This window comes from Malania oleifera, chromosome 6, assembly GCF_029873635.1.
Source record: "Malania oleifera isolate guangnan ecotype guangnan chromosome 6, ASM2987363v1, whole genome shotgun sequence".
Taxonomy (NCBI): Eukaryota; Viridiplantae; Streptophyta; class Magnoliopsida; order Santalales; family Ximeniaceae; genus Malania; species Malania oleifera.
In genome coordinates, this window is record NC_080422.1 from 80,152,403 (window position 1) to 80,171,022 (window position 18,620).

Genomic DNA, 18,620 nt, shown 5'->3' on the forward strand with positions numbered 1-18,620 from the left:
GACACTAGACAATCAGTCACCGGGTATTGCATTTTACTCAGAAAATCTTCTATTTCATGGAAGACTAAGAAACAGACAATAGTTTCTCGCTCGTCGGCAGAAGCAAAATACAAATCCATGGCTTCCACATGTTATGAGATTACTTGGTTAAAATCCCTCCGGACAGATCTCAATATTATACATCAACAGTGGGCGAAACTGTATTGTGACAACAAAGCAGCTATCCATATAACCTTAAATCCCGTCTCTCATGAACGAACAAAACATATAGAGATTAATTGTCATGTCGTTCGAGAAAAGGTCCAGAATGGTGTTATCTAGACGGTTTACATACCAACAAACCAACAACTAGCTGATTTATTTACTAAGGCCCTTGGATCGATACAATTCAATCATCTCCTCAAAAAGTTGGGTGTCTTAAACATTCACTCCAACTTGAGGGAGAGTGTTGAGAAATCACAAGAATCATGGCAAGATGTTAGGCAATCAACAATTAAGGAGATTGACAATCACACAAAATCAAGCAGTTGACTATTCCATAGGCTCCTCTCCGTATTTGTATCAATTTAATTTAATGCTTTCTCTCCAATCCCTATATAAATACCCATGTACAAATCAATTCTACATTCACAATGAAATAGAAAATTTTCTATTGTACACCTCTTGATTCTCTCTCTAATTTTCACAGTTAATTTTCGTATTGTTCATCATTGAGTGTTTGCAATTGTTTGTTCCGATTTGTTCGTGAGTGTGAGATTTCCGCTGCGCATTCGCATCAACAATTGGTATCAGAGCACCAATTGTGCTTGCTATCATGGAGACATAATCTCTCTGCTTAGGTTAAATGAAATTACTAAAATGCTTTGCATTCAAAATCCTTGGTCATCTCCATAATAACCTCTTTATATCACTCTCACTCTCCCTTATTGCCTAATTCCCTTTCCAATTTCTTTGCACTCCAAAATAATCATCTTGAGCAAAGTCTATCCTAGAAATACAAATCTACAGATACTGCTGAAAAAACAGAAACAAAAAATAAAAACGCAAAAAACAAAAAACAATTGAAACTTGCACACACCTATGTTTGCTTACAACACTTCTCACCAGGCTTATTCCTGCAATCCAACCTCCCATCCCTACCATGTAAAATCCAATTTGGGCTCCAAGAGGGGAACAAAAACCACAATCAGAGCCCAAAGTCCAAAGCCCAAAGCCCAAAGCCAAAGCCCAATACATCCTATGTATTACTGTACCTGTATTTTTTTTTTTTGAACTGTATAATAAAATACCCCCAAGAAGTAATCTATGTGTCTCCCCACTCTCCTAGCGGAGAATTCAAATCAACTCAGACCCTAAAAATATTTTTAAAATTTTGAGTGAAGTGCAGCGTGGTAATTTCATGTCAATAGTCATATCTGACCAGGAATTGGGCCTGGTCCTGCCGCTATGTCTGGGCCTGGATCAAAGCCCATCCTCTGTTTCTCTTTCATGGACTGTATCTTCTCAAGTCTCCACCCGTCCCGGTGCCTGGCAATGAAGGTGGCGGCCTTGACATTGACATCCGGGCTCGAGCAGAAACCCGACCCGGATGAATCTCCACCGCTCATCACGTTTGGTTGCTTCCCAGATGAAAGTTCAACGTCGTCCAGCTCGGGAGACCCGCAGCGAGAGTTATGACCGCTCCGTATCCTAATAAAATCCCCGCGAACAACGAACTTCGGCTCCGCCATCCGGAACGGCGGTGGTGGAGGTGGAGGCGGCATTGGAATCAACGGCGACTGCCCGCTGTCGCTTCCATTCTCATCGCCGTCGTAGAAACTGTTCATCCTCGCTGGAAAGGTCGGCCGGCGAGTTAATTGCCGGCGTCTGTACTCCGGCGGTAGCGGCGGCATTGGGGGAGACGGTGGGGGCGAGATCCGGCTTTTTCGCTGCGGAGGTTGTGGTCGTGGTGGCGCCGGTGGCGGTGGCGGTGCAGAGACTGAATGAACTCTCTTACTCTTGATTCCCCTTCTGAATAGATTGTTGAACACAGAAGGAGGAGGAGGAGGAGGCGGCGGCGGCGGCGCCGAAGGCGGTGGTCTTAAATCGGTGGAAGAAGTTTGAGGATGAAACAAATTATCGTACTCGTTCTTCGGCTTGCTCTTCTTCTTCCTCTTTCTTTGATTATACAGTGAAGCTATAACACTCGCTATCTCCTTCTTTGCGCCGCCCTTTTTCCGAGTATGTTTCCCATAACTCTGCTCCGATCGATGCGACATTGGCATCGGCGGCGGCGGCGGCGGCGGAGGTGGAGGACGAGGAGGGGGCGGCGGAGAAGGTTGGGTTTTCTCAAAGTCATGACAAATATTCGTATAAGTCTCCTTTTCCTTCTCTTTGCGGGCATGAGTTTGATACGTTCTCTTTTGTTTCCGACTCATCGCCGGCGGAGGCGGAGGCGGAGGCGGAGGCGGCGAGTGGGGTGGCGCCGGAGACTTCGGTGCCACAGGCTGCGGCGAAGCCACAATAGCTGGACTTCTCGTGGCCCGTAGTTCAAAAGTGTCCACCGGAATCACTTTAACTTCTCCGGAATACTCCTCTCCGTCAATATCCCTTCGCCGCCGGCGACTTCGAACAGAGTCCAACGGACGAGAGCGAGACCTGTTCACATCGGAGTCGTCGAAGAACCGCAAGCCGGTTCCCCACAAAGATTCTTGCCTCAGATCGGGGTACGAGCTGCTACTCCTCCTCAACCGGCCTACTCCCGTGACTGGTGAATTACTCACCGGAGCGTCATAGATCCTCTCGTCAGAGTACTGATCATACCATCGATGCGAAAGAGAGCCCTCTGTTCTGCTCGGAGCAGAGGCCTCTGTTTTACCGTTGTCACTATCTTGTTCCGCCACGGATTCATCTTCGTTCTTTCTGAAAAAAATCCCACAGAGGATGGCTAGCAAAACGAGCAGGACATTCAACGAATCCCAGCTCTTTTTGACGGCATGCGGTCGGAAAATTTGGGTGGTGAAGAACGAAATAAACGGAGGAACAGCAAAAAGGAAGAAAAGCGAGGCAACCACGGAGAAGAGGACGATCAGAAGCGTGGGACTGAGGATCGGAAAAGATGATCGGTGACGGCGAGTGGGTTGTGACCAGAAGGGTGGGGAGTCTCCATCTTCTTCCATGAGTTGGGTGTTGGGATTGGGCTTTCTTGTGGGAAAAGAGAAGTTTGGGGGGGAGCCTATAAAACAACAGAGATGCTCTGCTCCTGTTTCATGGGGGGGCTGATGAAAATGTGCAAATTCAAAAGCTTCGAATATAAAAATGATTAGGTAGGTGCTAAAATGATATTACCAAAGGGTTGAATGTATCATCACATCACAGCTCTGATTCAAACTGTGATCTGATGATGCACAGAAGCTGTTTCAGCATTGTATGATTTGATTCATGGGCAAACGAGCTTACCCATGTAATTTGAGTTGGAGGTGAAACAGAGGAAGGCTTTATAAGACAGCCACTCTTTAATCTAAAGTCTGCTTTTAATCAAGCGAGTGGGGTTACTTACTCAAGCTACCATCGCTCGCTCCTAAGGTGTACAGAAAGTATTGACATGAATTGGTCAGGCGTCTACTACTAATGGTGCGGGCGTCATTAATCTAACCCTCCGGTTAAGAACTGTTAATTCTTTTTTCTTTTCTTTTTTTTTTTTCAAAATAAAAAATAGGAAATGCCAACGAATTGAAAACCTACACAACGACAAAATAACTTCCCTTTGAGCTCGACCTTTATAATATTTGTTTTTTAGATACTTATATATTTTTTATTATTTATTATATTAAATAACGTAAATAATGTTCCAAATATCTAAACATTTGTGAAATCATCCTTTAAAAAATGTAAACTTGATTTGGGAAAATGAATTTTTTTCAAATATTTAAAATAATTTGCAATTCCTCACAAAGAAATACAAATTTCATAATATAATAAGAGATGAAATTGTTGCTATTGTCATGTCAATTGATTAGAGATACTCATATTATAAAATAAAATAAAAAAACGTTCCACTTATTTCGTAGATTAGTCAAGTTCTTGTTGTGCGTGATTCATATTGAGTAGAACATGTGTACAGAAAAAGTAAGTTAAAGAAAATTAAGAAGTTAGTCCGAAGAAAATCATCTACAATTTCCCATAAGTATATCGACGGCTTCTTCTAGAAGCCATCTAGGAAGTTGGCCTGAAGAAAATCGTCAGCAATCTTGTTTGCCCCCGCAGTACGGTATAAGGGTATTTGAAAAACTTTTCTAACACATCTATACGATTAGAGTTAATATAAATATATATGATGTAACTCTACTTTTGACAATAATGAAATTTAGTCACCACTCACTTCCGTAGATGTAGGTATTTTGCCGAATCACGTTGAATTCATATGTTTTTCTTTCTTTCTTTTATCTCTTTATTTTTTTGTACTATTCATCATAGTTGTCGTACATTCCTCGACATAAACCCTAAAAGAAATCCAACAAAATAATAATAATAATAATAATAATAATAATAATAATACCCATTTTGTGGGTTATGGGTTAGAAGGTAAAAGTTTATATAATTGGTTCTTTATTGTACAAATATTGGGAGCAATTTTAATATTAATTGGGGCGTGGATGTGATGATTGAAATATTTGAATTGCCCCCACCTTATCATTAAGAAAGCAACCTTTTTTGCACTATTTAATATGATTAAAAAGGGTGGGGGTGGTGTAACTGTACACACTGCACAGCAACATCTGGAGCCTCCGGTGGAATCATGCAGAGGCTCCAATGTTTCTACAGTTCCACATTAATTTTCCCCTGTACTCGCGCTTCATTTTCTAATGGGTGATTTATGTGGGGAAGTACTAGAAAAGGACTGACTGAGCATGGAAGAGTTCAAGGGACAAATAATTTAATTTTTTGGTATGCATTTGTTTTAGTGTGAAATGAGATTCTTTCTCATAATAGTCCTCGAGAATATAGCTCTATCAGGTCGGTTTGAGTGTCTCTTAATTAAGATCAAGTTAACAGGTAGTTCAAATCATTCTCCTTTAAATAACTTGAGTAATTTGATAGCTTGAGCTTGTTTTGCAATTAATATTTTCTATTAGTCTGATCAAGCTTGATATAAATTCTAATTTATTATTTCTAACCATATACAAGTGTTATATTATACATATTTTTTATACATATATTTAACATTTAATACTATTTTATAAATGAATCGAGTTTAATTCAAGCCATTTCAAATTTTAAGAATTTTAGTCAAGTTAAGATTTGGTATGACAATTATAAGATCGACCTACTTCAACTCGAGTTTTGATCGAGTTTAAAATTTATAAACCAAGTTGAGTTTGGGTATGAAGTTGTTGCTAATTCAATATGATGACCTAAATATGCCTCTGTTTGCTACTAGCTAATAGAGAATCGGTTGTTTCTACAATGCACCAAATGTAGCTCTAATGGGGATCAACATGCTTTGACTATCTCCTTTGTCAATGTCCACTATTACTCATAATTGTTTTGTAAGTACACATGGAAATACTTGAAGATCATCTACCTTTTGATGAAAGATTTTGTAAGACTTTATTATTTGTGGATGCATTCTTGAAGCTAATATTCTATATTTGCATGGACATTTAATTTGGACTTGGACATTTTATGGACTCATGGATTGAAAATTTGAAGACTTCGATATTTAGTCTTGAAGTCTATTAGGTGCATGAAGACCCAAGTGAAAATGTTGAAGCAAGATCAAGCCCAAGACCCATGTAAACCCCACACTGCCATATGGGCCCCACACAATTTATGCCCCACGGGCCACATGGTTTTGGCCTCCCTTTTGGCACATGTTTGAGTCTCCAATTTGAATTGTAATAGTTTAAGACAACTAAGCATGAGTGTGTATCTAGTAAGCTGGAAAGTATTAATTGTGTTCGGATTTAGTGAGAGTGTTTAACGTTTTGTCTCTCGTGCTTGTGTGGGAGTTATGAGAATGTTTAATGTTTTGTCTCTTATGTTAGTCTTTATATTCTTCTCATTGTAAGAACTCTAAGATAGCCTATGTTTTGAATATTAAAAGAAAATTTTCATTATTAAAGTTTGAAGCTTTGTCCAATCTTGTGATTGCGTAGCGTGAGGCTACACCGTTCTCGTCGGAGATCAAGTGATGAAAGACCACTCTATCCAACACCACCATTACCCCCTCCTCACTCTCTCACCTACATGGCCTCCCCCTTATACACCCACACGACCTCCTCTCCCTACACCCCCATAGCTACTTTCATTTTGACGTTTCAAAGCTTTTTCGAAGGACTTTCGACGTGGTCTAAACTCGTATTGAACAACATCAAATCATCCAATGATTCTCTTGGATAAATTCATTACCTATGTTGAATCCTTGCTTTATTGTGAGAACCATTACTTGAATCCTAGAATCTCATATTAGAGGAGCCCACTTGAATCCTTACATTTTAATATTTTCACTTGCTAATATCAATCATAAGAATATTACATTATTAACATAGAACTTGCATTCTTGAATTTTGAAACGACATCTTTCCACATAAAAACTTGATTCCTTGATAAAGGAACACTTGGGAGTTAATTTTTGGATAAAATCATACATCTTTTCAAAAATCTTACAACATATAAATTGTAGCATAATTTATGATGTTTACGTTTGGTTGGTTGAATTCTTAAATTAACATGTTTACGTACATGTGTTTGCTTGAGGGTTGACTGTAGGATTAGGCCGACCATACCCGTCCTACATCATCTTGGTATCAGAGCCTAGGTCAGATTAGGCAAACCCTCAAAGTCCCATTCCCTTGGTTGAATTGGCCTCCCCAAAATTACCCTCAAAACCGTGATCCCTTGCCCCGAATATCCCTTGGCCGTGAGCCCCTTCCCCTTGTGTTTGTTGTGTTTTGATAGCGACCTGAACTGGGAATCGTTATCATGATTGTAGGAATGATATGGACAGTGACACGCTCTTAGATGACTTGCAAGACCAAATCCATGACTTGACCCAAGACTTGATCAATGCGTTTGCAAGAATTGAGAGGTTGGAAGCTAGTTTAACTCCTAACCCACCACAAGAAAATCCGGGACAGCTCCTTGAGGTTGAAAATGAGCTTGTTTCCCATCACTCTAGGGAGCAAAACCACACTCCAAGAGAGAGGACGCCACCTCAAGAATGTCCACCCATTCCTCCCCCATAAAGACTAAATGCTCCTAGAAGGTTCCAATGTCATAACCCTTATGTTCCAAACTGGAATAATGAGGATTATTGTGGAGACCCGAACAATTATAGTAATTAAATAATAAAAGGAATGAGAGAAAATGAATTTTAAAAAGGGGATTCAGCAGGGTCTTGTCGACGAGTGGAAAGTGCTCATCGATGAATAGGCTTCTTGGGCTCGTCAACGTGGACGCGTGTCTCATCGATGAGACATTACCAAGAGGGATGATTTTAGGGCATGAAATTCGTCGACAAGGGGTAAGTGTTCGTCGATGAACTCCCTTCATGGACTCGTCAACAAGGTGACGTGTTTGGTCGACGAATCCGTGTTTTATAAATATGTCAAACTCAAGTTTTCAGCGAAGGAAATTGCATGCAAGGTTTTCTCTCTCTCTAAAAACATCTCTCCCACCTTCTCTTTAGATTTTGGCTTCGTTCTTCGCCGGTTCGACGATCGGAAGCCGCCACGCTACTCCTAGGAAGATTCTTTTTAAGTCTACTGTAGTAGTTTGTTGGTTACCAACTTGGGCAGCATCCCAAAATCTGGGTAAGTTGGTTATTTTAAACTTTATAAGGTATTTGGTGTTTATGGACTGAGGAAAATGCTTTAGATAGAATAATACTAAAGTTTTGTTGAGAAAAATGTAATTTCAGAATGTTGAACTGGGAACACCATAGGATTAGGTTTGGTTATTTTTGTAGGCTTCTTAGTAAGTCAGGTAAGGGGATAAATTAAGTCAGCCTTTTTCATGAAATTATTATTATTATACAACATTTATTTTTAGGAAAATATGTATGTTATAGAACTATGTTTTTGAATACTGTTGTTGAACAGATAAATGATTTTAACACATTTTATAAGAAAATATGATTTCAGAACAAATTATGAGTTTATGAGGCTACTTACATTTGTGTGGCATAAGTATAATATTTTCATGAAAATTATGTTATATTGAAATATTATGATTTTTCCAAGATAAGCATGTTATAGCAGTTTTCAGGAAAATCATAAAAATAGTACAAAAACTATGGTTTTAAGAATATGATATTAACAAGGGTAAGAATTTCATGTGCAAGTACGTCATGTTATGCTGGCGCCAGTGTCATGATTTTTACGTTATGATATGACGGCATAAAATGTTGTAATTATGCATGTTATGTCAAGATTCAAGAAAATATTACCATGTTATGTTTTACTCTGAAATATGAAACTGCTATGTTGAATATCATGAAATGTATTATATGTTATCACAACCCGGATAGCTTAATTTAGTTTCACGAAACACGGTACCGTAGCTGTATGTTCACGTTTACATTAGTGCTACCACACATCTTATGTAGAGTGTGAGAAATGGCAATCGATGTGATTCTATGGGAGTGTCGTAGTCCTCCTGATAGTCCAATACAGATACAACAGACCCATCGTACTTACACACCTATGTTTGACATAGTATGGTCGGCCAAACATTATTAGGTTCTGCATTCAAGCAGCACAACCCTGTCATGTGAGGGGTAAGACATAACAATAGCTAACTATCTATCTATCCTGGGTAACAATCCAAGTATGATATGGTTATATAAGATGATTTTTCAGTACAGGAATTTAATACGTTAAACTATGTTATGTTAAATCATGTTTTATTCAAATATGATACAACAGTTTTTACCAGATATGAATTATGTACTGTTTACATGTATATCACGAAAAATACTCATGTTGCCACACATTGATATTGGTTTATTTCTCTTACTAAGAGGTGTCTCATCCCAGCATTACAAATATTTCAGGAAATCCAGATAGGCATGCGGACTGGGCTCCGTAGCAGTAGAGATTGATTGAACTGCCATGTTTGAAGGGTAAGTAGATGAGCCAGGTCAGGTTGTTTTTGGGTTATGATCCTAGGTTGACTTTTTGGTTCCTTTTTGGGATGTTTGTAAATATATGGCAGATTTAGTAACTCTGGTATTGTAACTGGTTGAATGGTATGTATGTAATTTATGTTTTCCGTTGTATAGGTATCAAAGATGTATGACAGGTATTTCCTCGGTACCCACAGCTCCGGGTTGATTATGATTAGTCCAATTTATAAGCGGGTTTACAGGGTTATTATGTATGTTGTTATATATGAAAAAAATAAATATGAAAAAATAGGCAGGTCGTTACAATTATGATGAAAAGGATTTTCAACCAAGTTACCATATCATAGGGAAAATCATAATTTGGATGTGGATGTGATGAGAAGAGTGAAAATTGAAGCCCTTACATATGATGGTCAAGTGGACCCAAAAATTTTTCAAGATTGGTTGACTAAAATGAATTCATATTTTGATTGGTATAAAATGAATGACCCACATTGTGTGAGATTTGCAAAAATGAGGTTGACCAAGCAAACAAAGCTTCATTATGATTAGTTCATTTGAGAAGAGTGTTTAAAGTGCTAAGAGAGCAAAAACTTTATGCAAACTTGAAAAAGTGTACTTTCATGACCTCACAAATAATCTTTTTAGGATTTGTTGTGACTGAAAATGGAGTTTCTGTTGACCCTGAAAAGGTCAAGGTCATTCAAAATTGGCCTACTCCTAGGAACATTCATGAAGCAAGAAGCTTCCATGGGTTAGCCACATTTTACCAAAGGTTCATTAAAAATTTTAGTAACATCATGGCACCCATTACAAATTGTCTTAAGAAAGGTGAACTCATATGACCTAAAGTTGCAACCAAAGCTTTCTTAGATATAAAAGACATGATGACTAAAGCACATGTGCTACACCTTCCTAATTTTCAGAAATTTTTTGAAGCAGCTTGTGATGCTTTTGGTATAGGCATAGGAGGAGTACTTAGTCAAGAGGGTCATCATGTTGCCTTCTTTATTGAGAAATTAAATGATGCAAAATAGTGTTACTTCATATATGATAAAGAATTTTATTCTGTGGTTCTATCTTTGAGGCACCAGAGACATTACTTGCTCCCACAAGAGTTTGTACTCTTTTCTGACCACTAGACCCTTAAATATTTGAGTACCCAAAATAAATTGAATCATGGACATGTAAAGTAGGTTGAATACATTCAGCAATACACTTTTATGCTCAAACACTGAGTCGGTGTTGTAAAAAAAATTGCTAATGCCTTAAGCTAAGTTGTGGCCACTTTACAGACCTTAGAGGTGAGAGTCATAGGCTTCAAGAGCATTAAGAAAAAATATTGCTAATGTCATGATTTTTGTGATATCTTTTCTGACTTGTTACAGGGACTTCCTAGACCCCATCCTGATTTTGTGATTCATGGTGGATTTCAATTTAAAGGGACTAAGTTGTGCATACCCTCTACATCTCTATGTGACAAGTTAATATGAGAATTACATACAAGTGGTGTTGTAGGTCACTTTGGTAGAGATAAGACCATTGTCATGGTAGAGGATAGATTCTTTTAGCCTAGTTTGAAAAGGGATGTTGCTATAATTGTCTCTCATTGTGGTGCATGCCAAACTGCAAAGGGTAGGAAGCAAAACATTGGATTGTATACTCCTTTACCTATGCCTTGTATCCCTTAGAAGGACATTAGCTTGGACTTTGTTTCAGGAATCCCTAGGACTTCTAGAGGTCGTGCACTGCCTCTTGAAAAGTAGTTGGATCGTTGCAACTGGTTAGAAAAGCATAAGATGCTAACTTTTCAAATACATACCTTGATAGTGGTTCGATAGTGCGTTTGGATCATTGCCAACTTGCTGGTTTCTCGAGTTAGAGCTCCCTACAACTATAAGGCCATGATTATTACCGTTGCTCTGAGCTTCCAACTCCGCCTACACAATGTGTTTATCTTTACCCCAGTTTTTTGGTTCCTAATCCTGTTCATTACAATCTTAAGTACGTTTCACCATAGTCTTCTCATCAAAGACTACATCTCTACTAATCACCACTTTATTTGCTACTAGATCCCACAAATTGTACCCCTTCACACCCTTTTGATATCCCAAAAAGATGCAACTCTGAGATTTTGGGTCAAACTTAAACCTTTCCTCACTAGACACATGGACATAGGCTGGACACTCGAATACTTTCAATCCGAAGTAGTCTACTGCATTTCCCGTCCACGCCTCTTCTGCCACTTTTCCCTCTAGTGATGCCATTGGTGATCGGTTTATCAGAAAACAAGTCATACTAACAGCCGCAGCCCAGAAGTTCTTTGATAGCCTTGCATTAAGCTTGAGACACCGTGCTCTTTTAGGCAGAATTCGGTTTATCTTTTCAACCACATCGTTTTGCTGAGGTGTCCAACAAACGGTAAAGTGTCTCTTAATATCCTACTACACATAAAACTCCATAAACTGAGAATTAGCGTACTCGATCCCATTGTCCAACCTTAAATATTTGGTTCTCCTCCCGTCTAGTTTTCCACTTCAGCCTTCCACAACTTGAACCTGGCAAACGTATCATACTTGTACTGCATGACGTATACCCAGTCTTTTCATGAGTAATCGTCAACAAAACACATAATACATATGTCTACCTCTTGATGTTACTCTAATCGGACCCCAAACATCGGAATGTACATAATCAAGAATATATTTCATCTTGTGAATAACTTACTTGAATTTTGCCTTGTTTTGTTTTCCAAAAACACAATTCTTACAAAAGTCCAACTGACATGATTTCATATCTTTCAAGACTTTCCTCTTGTGTAGTTCCTTGATACCATGTTCCCCCATATGCTCAAGACGCATATGCCACAAGACAGTCTCAGTAGATTCAGCATATATGGTTGCAACTCCATCTACAATAGTAGTTCCCTACAATGTGTAGATATTACCATCTAACTTTTGCCCTTTCATTACCGTCAAATTACCTTTCCATACTTTCATAACTCTACTTTCGGACTTATAATTGAAGCCATTACAATCCAAAGTACCAAGTGAAATCAAACTCTTCATTAACTCAAGTATATGTCTTACATTACTCAAAACTCTCACAACACCATCAAACATTTTTATTTTAACATTTCCTATGCCAATGATCTTATAAGAAACATCATTACTCATAAGAACTGAACCTAAATTTACTAACGTGTAGGTGCTGAACCACTCCTTGTTTGAAGTTATATGGTAAGAACATGCCGAGTCAAGTATCCAAGAGTCCAAAAGATTATTCGACCTTGACAAAACTGAAAGAACATCACCGTCACTGCAAACTGAATCTTCTTCTTGAACCACATTCGCTGATTTCGAAATCCCCTCATGCTTTTTCACATTTCCTTTCTTCTAATGCAGACACTCCAGTTTCACATACCCTTTTTTATCGCATTTATAACATCGGATATCCTTTTTCTTCTTGGATTGAGTACATGATTTTATACTTGACCCACTTTTAAACTTTCCTTTGCCACGCTCATTGTTACCTTTCACCGCAAGTACTTCTCTTTCATCACATATTTTCAGGCTTTGATGAAAATTTAGTAAGGCACTCGTCACATCTTCTAAATCAAGAATCTATTTTCCCCATGTAAGAGTGGTAACTAGATTTTCATATATATGAGTTGATGGCAAAGAATTTAGTAACATCAATCCTTATCATATTCATAAAAATTTACGTCAACCTTCATCAAATCACTTATGATTTGATTAAAGGCATTGATATGTTGATCTAAGTTTGATCCTTCAACCATATTAAGCCAATAAAACGCTGCTTAAGAAAAAGTTTATTATTGAGTGATTTGGACATATACCGGCTTTCTAACTTTTGTCATATAGCCGTTGGAGAATCCTCCTCCATCACACGATAAAGCACTTCATCGACCAAACACAAGCGTATTGTAGAAGCAATCTTTACTTGCAATTCTCCCCATATTGCCTCATTCATTCCATCTGGTTGAACATGAAGTAAATCTTTTATCATTCCTTGTTACACAAGTATATCCTTAACTCTCCTCTGCCATAAATCGAAATTTTCAGTTCCATCGAATTTGACAATGTCAAATCTTGCAGAAGATGATCCTGTCGCCATGACAACAATCGCTCTGATACCAATTTGTTGTGATTATAGGATATAGGATGCACAGTAGAATAAAATGCAACAAGCAAATCAAACACAACTAGTAAATGAGAAACAACAAGAACAACAACACGAGAATTAACGTGGTTTGGCAAAACCTACATCCACGGAAGCAATCAGCACAATAATTTCACTAAGAAATATGGAAGTACACAATAAACTTCACAACGATCTCTCTCTTCTATCAATACACGACTAGAAGGACATATATAACAACATCTCAAAGGTTTTCCCTCCAAATTCCCAACCACCCCAACGTTTCAATTCAAAATTGATCAAATTCTTTCTTGCAGCCCAGACGCATTTTTTGACGAGAATAGGACACTTGTCGACAAAACACAGAAGACCACTCATCAACTAGTACGACCACTCATCGACGAGTCTCTTATTCTGCTCTTGATATCTCAGAAACTCTAAATTTTCCTTGCTCTCGGGATCTACTCATCAACAAGCATAGGGCTTTCGTCGATGAGTCCCTGTTGTGTTGCTCCATTTACTTCATATGTTTTTCTTCTTCCTTTGCTTATGAGCCCTTAGTATAAGAGTCACACATACAAATAAAACAAATCCATACATTTCAATATTTTCACTTGCTAATATCAATCGTAAGAATATTGCATTGTTAATGTAGAACATGCATTCTTGAATTTTTGAAATAACATCTTTCCACATAAAAACTTGATTCGTTGATAAAGGAACACTTGAGACTTAATTTCTGGATAAAATCATACACCTTTTCAAAAATCTTACAACATGTGAATTGTAGCAAAATTTATGATGTTTACATTTGGTTGATTGAATTCTTAAATTAAAGTGTTTACGTTTATGTGCTTGCTTGAGGGTTGACCGTAGGACTAGGCCGACCATACCAGTCCTACATCAAGCTACTCTACTTGAGATATTCCACTCGCAAGATTATTCGATGTTGAAAAATGGAGTGGCTCGGATACATGAGTGAATCCAATACCTAATAATTTAAACATTTGGGTACGGTGAAGTTGACACTTACATATATTTATTAAATTAAGATTGTAAAACAGAGAGTAGATTTGTTTTTATCCTTCCGTTGAATCTTTTTCATGGCTGATAGAAAATTTGATAAGCCAATATTTTTTTTTTTTTTGTGTTCAAAATATGGTTAGCCAACATATTAACTAAACAATTGAGGTAAATTGGATCGGATTTTACAATTTTTTCTTCTGCAGTAACTAGTACTATCATTGTTGGTGATTTGAGGTGACCTCGAGTATTCAAGCATTTCATGATATTCTGCGAGGTAAATAATACCTACCTTCTAAGATTAAATCATATGGTCCGTTTGTCACATGTGCAAGTACATTATATAAATTGAGTTCAAGACAAAGTCATTCAAAACAAATAGTCATTCATTCATTTATTCTTTTCAAATCAAAATTAGTTAACACTTACATTTAGTAATGATTCTTAATTGGTTGTACAGTGTTCAAATAGCCCATTCATTTATTCTTTTCAAATCAAAATTAGTTAACACTTACATTTAGTAATGATTCTTGATTGGTTGTACTGTGTTCAAATAGCCATAATTTTTATTCAAAGAAAAGTGATCTATACGGCCATAACTTCTTAATTCAAGTTTTTGGATTAAATTGCCGTGCCGCCCTAAGTAAAACATACATAAGTTCCTGGATATTTTGCTTGGTCCATAAGCATGGTAGGCTAACAATAACATAAAATATATAATTAATTAAGTGAGACTTTAGAGATCATCTTATTATTGAGAAAGTTACAAATTTAAAAATGGGGAAAAAAAACTACAAAAAATCTTGTCCCACACGTTACATCACAAATGCACATTTTCATCATTTTGAAAAGGGGAGAGCCAGGCTCCATCACATGCATTTTTATTTTCATTTTATAAAAGAGTGTGCCCTAAGTCTCTCTCTCTCTCTCTCTCTCTCTCTCTCTCTCTCTCTCTCTCTCTCTCAAAAGCTTCCTTTTCATTTCAATAAGAATAATGTATGGCCAACTTCGAATTGTAGGGTACCTAGCTATTATAATTTATAAATAGCTGCTTGGCTTGGATGCAAGGCCGGCTCTTGATAATATGGGGCTCTAGGCGAATAATTTATTCAAGAATCCTTAATATTTTGTTTAATTTTTATTTTTATTTAAAATTAATTTTTTTAACTTTTTGAGATGCAAAATCACTAATTAAAATTTTATATTCAGGATTTTCAAGTATTAGTTAGTAGTTGGTTATTTAATTTTTGTCCAAATAACTTACAACAAAAACAAAATACTCTATCTAAATCTTTAGAATATATAAGCCATTTTCTATCATGTTTCTCTCCATTTGATAATTTTCGAATATAATATATATTTGAAAAATGTCTTGAATTTTCATCTTTTGGAAAAATTAAATCATTATCTCTAATAGGACCTTTTTCAACTAGTAAATTTTGTAACTTGGTATCTATATTTTCCCAATATTTTGGATCATAAATATTATCATCATTATTTTTTTTTTCTTCTATTTTGTTAAAATGTCTTTCAAAAGAAATATCATTAGTGAACATTTCCTATATATCAATGTTATCTTTATCACTATTATTATTATTATTATTATTATATTAGATTCTAATTTCATCTCTGGAATTGATTGCTCGTTTTTTGGAGGATTTTCATCTTACTCATTTATATTTTGCTTAAAATTAAAAATAAATTTATCAAGAGCTCCCTTTTGAGATGACACTAATTTTTCTTCTTTTTTTTCTTTCTTCGTTTTTCATATCCGGAGTCATATTTTCTCGTTGACATAATTAAATTTGAAAATTAACACTAACTATAAATTGACAAATTATGTAAACAAATAAAAATAAATTTAATAAATCTATAAAAATAGTAGATTGAAATAATATAACCTGATTATTATTATTATTGCAAATCGATCGGCGAGCAAGACTTTAGAGATATCGGATTCTTGCCGGATACAACGCTATAATCTCAAAGCTTCCAAAATCTAAGAAAAAATAGAAAGAAAAAAAATTCAAAGTGAAAATAATAGAAAAATAATATACAAACATTAAAATAAAAATTAGAGTTGATGAAAATTACATAGAATCGGAGGCCCGAAAATGATGAACACAATAGTTTGAGCAAAAATCATTGAAAAACCAAGAGATGAGAGTGTGAGAGTGTGAGAGATGAAAAAAAATTTTTAGAGAGACTAAGAGAGAGAGATGAGAGTAATAGATAATTTGAAATACAATAAAATTGTTAGTTGAGAAATATAAGACTTAGAAAAAAAGATTTAACTTGTATTTATTTTATATTTTAAAATATAATTTTATTATTTATTAATTAGTTGGGAAGTCAATTATGGAAATAGAGCATAATAAATAATATTAATATTATTTAATTAAAAAAAATTTAGAATTCAAAAATAATATTATTATATAAAAAAAATTGAGGACCTCAAAAATTTGGGCGCCTAGCCGCCTGCCTCAATTGCCTTAAGGCTGGGCCGCCCCTGCTTGGATGTGGACAAATTAAAATCCAATCTTTGCTTGTAATAAAGAAACCCAGGAGAGAGAGAGAGAGAGAGAGAGAGAGAGAGAGAGAGGGACAGCTTGGGAGAGGACAGCCATGCATCTGCATATATATATCTCTCTGACCCATCGAAGTGTCCTCTAAGTCTTACCAACACTACACCTTGCATGGTTTCCTTTCTCTAATCAATTGGGAATTCAAATTCCAATTCCCTATTAGATTCCAATTCCAATTCCAGTTTCCATGAACTGACCATTTCCTAGCAGTGTTTAATTAATGTAATTAATAACACTGAGCTGACCAATCATTGGGTAACCAATTCCAGTAAGCAATCTGCAGGCATATGCGCAATGGGTTTGTTTCATCATTTCCCATGCTTTAACTGCACAAATTAAGGACTAGTGTAAGCAGCAAGGTAGCATTTGAAATGTCAATTCTGAAATAGTCTAATTAATTCATAGTCTAAAACGCTTAAACGAAATTAGCAGGTGGCACGGCTTAATTATCCAAGTTTGTAAGTCTCCTTTATAATTTATACGAGATTTATGATTTTTTCCACTCAAATACACAATTTGCTCCTCATTGCAGCACCTCGTTACAAGCCAAGCCAATCCAATTATGCTTTAGCATTTGACTCCCTTTGAGGTAACGTGACTCTACGCTCGACCCTTCTTCTATGCAACAATGGATAGAGTATCGTATTGGTTCTAATATTATTGGTCTTATCATGGTAAATTCCCAAGTTCAAGCACTTTTCTTATGGCTCGCTTTGCAAAATCAACTCTAGAATGAAATCAAAATTTTGGTCTTGATTTCCATTCTATATATCATCTGGTTTATGTAAGGTAAAATCACATTTTAGTGGAATATTGTTTCCCTCATTTAGGAAATTGTGATTTTGTCACTTGTGCAATCAAATTTGTGACTCCTTTTCGAGTTTATTATATGCATGGGTCAAAATAAACTCCTCTACTATATTTTCCTATCTTAAATTTGCCATAACTCATCCTAAATTTGTGATACATGTCAAATGGATAAGCAAACAAAATTTAATTTTAAGAAAAAGAAATTTATATCTACCACTAGACCACTTGAAATGCTTCACTTGGGTTTGTTTGGTCCTAATTCTGTGCAAAGTTTTGATGGTAAATCATATGCTTTTGTAATTGTTGATGACTTTTCTAGGTTCATATGGGTGTTATTTCTTGCACATAAAAAGGAATCATGTGAACAGTTTACCACGTTTTGTAGGCGAATTCAAAATGAAAAGGGATATAAGAAGTGATAGAGACACGGAATTTAAGAATGAGGGCATAGAAAATTATTGTGACTTAGAGGGCATATCACATAACTTTTCTGCACCTAGGACACTTCAACAAAATAGTGTGGTAGAAAGAAAGAATATGTCACTACAAGAAATGGGTAGAACTATGTTGAATGAACATAACTTACCTAAATATTTTTGGACCAAGGTACTGCTTGTTATGTCATAAATAGGGTGTTGTTACACTACAAAAAATAAGGTTATTAATGACGGTTTTGAATTAGTGGCTATATCTGCCGTTACTAATACTTATTAGTGATGAATTTTTCAAACCGTCACTACTAATATAGTATTTGTGACGGATTAAAACCGTCACTAAAAAATTAAGCCCGTTACTATAAATTCTACACCGGCTCGATCAAAAATCGTTACTAAAGTCATAGTATTTGAAATTAGGAATAACTTCCCAAGAGGGGGGGGGTGAATTGGCTTTTTAAAACTTTCTCTTTAGTTCTTTTAAAGTCCTTAACTTCTTTT

The 18,620-nt window shown here is 36.3% G+C and overlaps 1 protein-coding gene across 1 annotated transcript; it reads right to left on the reverse strand.

The window, feature by feature from the left end:
• Positions 1-1,409: 1,409 nt before the first annotated feature.
• LOC131158669 (uncharacterized) lies at positions 1,410-3,158 on the reverse strand. Its single transcript, XM_058113536.1, has one exon. It carries the CDS (start codon positions 3,156-3,158, stop codon positions 1,410-1,412), a length of 1,749 nt encoding a protein of 582 aa, XP_057969519.1.
• Between the last annotated feature and the right edge of the window lie 15,462 nt (positions 3,159-18,620).